The 7192-nt window shown below is 31.6% G+C and overlaps 1 protein-coding gene across 1 annotated transcript; it reads right to left on the bottom strand.

Moving 5' to 3' along the window:
• Positions 1 to 2261: 2261 nt before the first annotated feature.
• On the bottom strand, positions 2262 to 3093 carry LOC145075400 (uncharacterized). Its single transcript, XM_079021659.1, has 2 exons — positions 2675 to 3093; positions 2262 to 2568 (listed from the first exon to the last, which is right to left on the bottom strand). Exons 1-2 carry the CDS (start codon positions 3091 to 3093, stop codon positions 2262 to 2264), a joined length of 726 nt encoding a protein of 241 aa, XP_078877785.1.
• Between the last annotated feature and the right edge of the window lie 4099 nt (positions 3094 to 7192).

Genomic DNA, 7192 nt, shown 5'->3' with positions numbered 1-7192 from the left:
TTAAACATTATAAATTTTTATGGTATATATTTTCAAACCTTATTTTCCTCTATCTCTTCTATACATAATTGTTTGGATCGAAACTTTATTTTGATACTTTTGCGGTCCACCTGATATGATATAATTGTCATCGTGTGTGTATATATATATACACACACACACACGAATTGCAAAGAAATTCCCGACACAGTGTGTGGGTTAACTTCTACTACTTATCAAAAATATTTTGTATTCACATAAATAGTTTTTTTTTAGAACTGACAAATATTATTAAGGTCCACTGCCTAGCAAGTTACTAGGCAAGGCCAGTAAAGATGATTACATTTGTACTGAAAATATTACAAACATTTCAGTGGGCAAATACACCATTCAACCCACTTATAATGACAATTAGCTCTTCTATGTTTAAGCCAAGTAAACACTTGGGACTTTGCACTATCCATTATTAGTGAGGAGTTCGTATGTTCCTAAACACCCAGTCACACCTTGATTTCCATAATAGTCACGCTACACCATAAAATACACTAATTAGATTGTTTCTCCTTCTCGGGCATCTCCCCCATGTTTTTAAGAAACTGATAAGATCCCCAATGGTTTGAAATTGTGGAGCCGGAATGTCATACCATTTAAATACCCATTCCCATACAGTAACCGCCATAGGGCAGCGAATCAGAATGTGCTCAATCTCTTCGTCCTTAAGTAGGCACTATGAACATGTTGTGTTTGCGACTGACACTCATCTTCTCTTTAACGCCATATTGGATGGGATACGCCACAAATTAGCTTTCTAAATAAAGGTGTTAACCTTTATTGGAACATCATGAATCCAAGGGATGATTACTTCATTATTTTCCGGTTCTATATTATCAATTTTTATTCTGAGAGTATCTACATGATAAATACCATCATTCAAAATGGGAAATTTCCATGTATCAGTTTCTGTGGATGGTTGGAAATCTCCAATGGAAGCCAGTAACCTGTGGCGACTGTGAACTTGTCCATCAGATACAGGGGGTGTTCTCCAATCCCACGTTTGATCCGCCACTTGTAACCTTTGGTTAACCTTACAAGTCTTTCGTCTTTCCAGCATATATAGTTCTGGGAATCTATTTTTAAAGGGTTCACCATCACACCACCCATCCATCCAAAAGAGATTGTCATTACCATTCTTCACCTGTTTCTTGAAAATGTCTTGAAAGTTGATTCCAATCTTTTTTAGATCGTTCATTACCTCCGCCATATTGTTCCAAACACCTGGAATAGTTTTCTTTGATAAACAATCTGCATGTTTGTTGTGTAGATTATGAATACTCATAATCACTCGACTCCATAAAGCTGATTTGTTCGTTTTTAATACCCACCACCATTTGACTATCAACGATAGGTTAAAGGCCCTAAGAGAGCCTAAACCTAGTCCCCCTTTATCCTTTGGTGCAACGACCTTTTCCCATGCTACCCAAGAAAATTTATGCTTGTTATCGCTCTCACCCCATAAGAACTGTCTTCTAATTTTTTTCAAGAACATCTATAACTCCCACGGGTGCCACAAATAAAGAGAAAAAGTAAGATGTTTGGCTGCCAAGAACCGCTTTGGCTAGGGTTAATATTCCTCGAAAGGAAAGTGCTTTTGATTTCCAAGGTGATAATTTCGCATATAATCGATCAATTATGGGCTTCCAGTGCTTCTTTAACTTCATGTTCGCACCCATAGGAACCCCAAGGTATGTGAAAGGCAACGAAGCTAGTTGACAACCTAATGGCGCAACCCAACGAGTAACATCAGACATATCAACTTCGATACCGAATACCCTGGATTTGTTGAAATTAACCTTCAAACCTGAAGCCACCTGAAAGCATCTCAACACCCTTGATAAGTTCTTAATGTTGTCTTGACTCCACTCGCCCACAAATATAGCATCATTGGCGTAGAACAAGTGTGAGATCAATGTTTCCGAATGTGGTATTTTTATTCCATGGAAAATACCCTTCTGACAAGCCACCTTCATCACAATGTTGAGCCCCTCCATTGTTATTATAAATAAGAATGATGAGAGCGGGTCACCTTGTCTCACTTCCTTTTCCATTTTGAATTTTGCCGTTGGAGATCCGTTGATGAGTACCGATAGTCTGGCTGTTTGAAGGCACCCTCTAATCTACATACGCCATTTATCTCCATACCCTATTTGAATTAGGATCGATTCAAGGTATTCCCAGTTTACAGAGTCAAAAGCATTCTCCAGGTCTGCCTTGACCAGTATGACCTATTTCTTCACCTTCTTAGCCCATGCACACAACTCATTAACAATTAGAGGTCCATTGAGAATGTTACGACCTTTCACATATGTTGGTTGGGCATCACCAATATTCTTGTCAATCACCTCACTGAGCCTGTTGGCTAAAATCTTGGAAATTATCTTGTATAAACATCCAATTAAACTAATTGGTCTGTAATCTCCCAGATGTAATGGATCTTTCATCTTCAGGACTAGAGTGATAAAAGACGAGTTACACCCCCTCTCTAGCTTCCCGTACTTCTCAAAGTGTCTTACGAATTCCATAATATCCCTCCTTTAATACATCCCAATATTTTTTAATAAAATTAAAGGTGAATCCTTCCGGACCGCGTGCCTTATCACCTCCACATGCCTAAACAACATTCTTGATTTCTTCAGACGTAAAAGGTTCCTCAATTCTAGAGATAATGGAGGAATCAAGCCTATTAAAGCTATTGCTAATAAGTTTTGGTCTGGAAGACCATCGTTCCTGGAATTTCTTATAATAGAACGGAAACTCTTCGCTTTTAATTGTTGCCACATTTGTATTCAACGATCCATTAATAATCAATCTGTGAATGAAATTCTTGCTCTTCTTGTTGTTGACATACCCATCAAAAAAACGAGTATTCTCGTCTCCATCAATGGTCCACTTTATTCTGGCCTTTTGTTTTAAGTCAAGAATAGCCAACTTTTCGAGCTCTCTTATCCTTTGCATTCCTAATATCCTTTCCAACATTTCAGCATCTGAGAGTCTATTAGATTCAACGGTTGTGTTTAGCTCATGTAACCTGCGTTTGAGCTTCATCAGTTCATCCATCTCTCTAGGGTGATCCCTTGCTTTCCATGCCTTGAGTTTGTTTTTAAGGAAGCGTAGTTTAGCCGCCAAATAGTATATTCGAAAAAATGTCAAATAAATATATATATATATATATATATATATATATATATATATATATATATATATATATAAGCAAGGGTAAAATGGTCATTTTAAATTGACTAAGGATGTACGGTACAATTTCTTTAAACCACATGGATGCATCTTATCAATTTTTCAAATGTTGAATTAAAAATACGAATATGACCACACCATAGAGACCAAAACTATAATTAACTTTATTTAAAATGAATGTTAATATCTATATTCTAAGATGATCGTAAGTTTCAGAATTTCAACTAAATTAAAAACAAATTGATGTATGATTTAAACAATTAAAAATCATTTTTCCAAGAAAAAAACATAAACATCCACTAGGTTCAAATATCATAAAAACATATCATAGAGTCAAACATAAGTCTCAAAAACATAGTCATAACAATTATACGAGTACATTTATGTTGCATTTATTTTTCTGTTTTTTGTGACATTTTTCTATGCTACTAAATGTTATTTTATTTGTTGTGTGTCTAATCAGTCAAGCATACCCTAATCATACATTCGTATAATAACATTACGTAGACATCTCACCACACAAATGACATATAATATCACACATAGTATAGACTATGCGGAAGGTCAATTACAGAATTCTAGCGATATTTTAAATATGTCAATGTTTGAATCATGGATATTCTAATATAAAATTACGAACCTCATCTATATTTCCATCACGAAGACAAGAAGCCTATTTAAACAATTCAGACTAAACATAATATTAAATCAATATTTGTCGTTTAAATAAATAAATAAATAAATCAAAACTACAAAACATAATATTAAATCAATATTTGTTTGATATAGTGCTGGTCATGCTATCTTTAATAAGACAAACCACCCTTAAATTATTATTTTTTTCAATTATTTTTAATTATTTGAAAAGGACAAAAGGTAATGTATAATACTAATATGAAAATGCAGTAAAAATACTTTTATCATTAGTTATGCCATCAATCAGTAACACGTTTGTCCTCATACTCTTGTTTTAGAATATTAAAGTGATTTATAACTATAGTTATTTGCTAAAATAAATTATATTGGTGCCATCATATCATGTAACAACCTATTTTCTATAAATACTGTATTATAAAAGTAATATATTTCATTAAGTCCAAGTTCAACATTACCGGTGAGAACCTGTCGACAACGCATCTCTTTTTTTTTTTTTTTTTAAGTTTAGCTGGAGCATTTCAATACGTTTTGTCTACACACTCGAACATTGTCTATAGACTCTATACGTTACAAAAAATATCTCTCTATGCATGCTTCCCATCCTGAACTTCAATACATTTAAAAGCATCATTGAATACCTCCGGGACAAACCGGAGCTCAGATTATGCTTATATCCGCTTGTCACCACACGACTAGTTTCCTATACAGACACCAACTCGAGCGGATGTCTTGACGCATGGCTATCTACTTTGGGATATTAATTGTATATTTTTCAGAGATACCTCATCTATTATTGCAAAACGACAAGCTATACACACTAGATCTAGTGTCAAATCCATGGAGTACGCCGGTGTAGCAAATCTAGTCGCCGAAGCATGTTGGTTATGTAACCTCGTGCTTCAACTTCTCACTCATCTTCGTCTAGCCAGCTTGGTCGATCCATTGTAACAATATGCATCGATGTATACCTTCTAGGTAACCCTGTCCAACGTCAACATATGGAAAACATCAAAATGGACATGCATTTTATATGGGAAATAGTGGCCCTTAGCAACGTTCTAGCTTTTCATATTCCATTAGCTTACCGATATGACAACATATTCACAAAAGGTCTTCGTCGCAAACTTCTTCTATACTTTGGATTCAATTCGAGCATATATGTCCTCACCCTGTTAACACTAAATGTTTATTAAAGTTATATATTTTATATTTATTTTGATATATACTAATCTCTTATTCTAGGGTGTAATTAATAAAAATATAATCAAATTATACAAAACTTTACTTGTTAAAGTTGTAAGATTGTTAAATTTGAAAACGAGTTGCAGTAAACTTTAAAATGTTCGAGATAAGGCTTAAATACTAAGAATCGTTTTTTTAGCTTTCAATGTTAATGTTATTATAGCGACTTAGCAGAAAGTATACATTTCGACTTTCGTAAATGTCAATCATGAATATGGCTATCTCTTACTATTAAAAAAGAATTATGGGTTGTTTGGTAACCTTTTAATTTTTCAGACCCAAAGCATTTGATAGCCTCTTAATTTTTGTTTCTTGGTTAACCTTTTAATTTTTAAGAAAAACAGTTTTATCTAAATAAATAAAAACATGTTTCGGAAATATCCTAATTTTCTAGGAAATATTTCCCTCCTTCTCTTTCTATTTCACAGTTTTTTTCCATCCCACTAATTCTCCAACATCTTTGAAAATTCTAAATCTTAAATTTTGGAGCATCTCAAATATTCACGTCTTAAAAATACAGATATTAAAAATTAAGATCCTAATCCTTACTTGATAAATTGAATTTGTTACTGCTTTTCTAGACTTCCCCTTCGAATCCCGTGTTAATCAATAGTTTTGATTTTCACATTTTCATCACACGAAAAAAGAAAATTCTTAAGTGGCCCGGAAGATTCAAACAAAAACAAAAACATAAGAAGAAAACGTGAAAATAAATCTCGAGCATATAAATTTTAATATATAATTATATAAAAAAATAACAAAATAGATCAAAATTTATTAATTTTATTCTCTATAAATTAACATGCATTCCAACAATACATTTCCTTTTTAAATACAAATTCTTTTACTTTTAAAAAAACTCTCATCATACGTATTATTCACATATGATTTATCTGTGTCATTATACATTATAACTAGGCGTAACCTCGCGCGTTGCACAAGAATGCATTTATGTGGTCAAAATAATTATGGAAAAAAATAGAAATATGTTGAAATTTACGTTTTTAGTTATGTTTTGGCATTAACCGAATTATCAAATAACATAAAAATTCATCAATTTATATTTTGATATTATCTAATATAGTCCATACCTTATAAAGTTTACTTTTACTTTTATAATATTCAATATATATTATAAGTTTTTGTATAACATTAATATAATTTACTTTTCTTATGTCTGATAATATTTTTTTGGATAAAATAAGAAATAAATTGTTTTGAATAAGCTATTAATAAACAATATTGAAGTAATAAATTTTATATTACACTATTTATATTACACCAAAACATCCAAGGTATCATATATGAATTTTCAAATATTAAACATTGAAATTAAGAATGAAGTCATACAAAATATATCATTATACATAAATGTCATCAATAGTTTTAACATAAGTCGATTAGTAAATATGATATTTAATTTTAATTACATATTTTATTTAAATCAATTTCGGCTTGGATTTTTTCTAATTTTTCTATTTTCTGTTCATAGTCTGGAGAATTAGGATCTATTTTATGTTCACATTCTCGAGAATTAGGATAGGGAAGAAGGCTATAATGAATTTTATTTAGTTCATATGTTTTTGCGCAATTTTCTATCGAAATTTGCAAGGCGTACATTTGACTTTATGTCGGTGCGCTAATAATCCTCTTTTTTAATTTGTATCTAAAAATTAAGGTGGATAGGAATATAAAATAGATATTACTAAGCATTAATATAAATAATTAAAAAGGGTATGTGGATCTCCTACTACCGGTTAAAGATAACATACCTCTCTAGTGGTATCGATTCTTATGTGAAATTAAAGTAGTCATTCTATGTACACATTGTTTTCTAATTATATAAACAAATACGAGTAACTAAACATAAAAATGTTATCTTTATGTAGGAAAAATATTTTAGTTAATTAACAAATTAAATAATATAAGTTTAAGAGTTATGAGTTTCAAAACATTAATATTTTTATTAATCAATCAATTAAGTAACACATGTTGAAATTTTTACAATCGTTATTAAGAAGCATTTGAAATATTAGATTTTAAATGAATTTTGGTTGAAGTGTTT

This window comes from Lactuca serriola, chromosome 9 (genome assembly GCF_051521515.1).
Source record: "Lactuca serriola cultivar US96UC23 chromosome 9, Lser_US96UC23_V15, whole genome shotgun sequence".
Lineage (NCBI taxonomy): Eukaryota > Viridiplantae > Streptophyta > Magnoliopsida > Asterales > Asteraceae > Lactuca > Lactuca serriola.
This window is presented reverse-complemented; position numbering and strand designations above follow the sequence as displayed.

Bases quoted from the DNA above. Each gene is read 5' to 3' on its own strand.
- LOC145075400 (XM_079021659.1), bottom strand. From the start codon at position 3,093: ATGGATGAACTGATGAAGCTCAAACGCAGGTTACATGAGCTAAACACA. The intron at 2,569-2,674 runs GTCTGAAGAAAT...GATGTATTAAAG, and splicing joins AGAATTGAGGAACCTTTTAC to GAGGGATATTATGGAATTCG.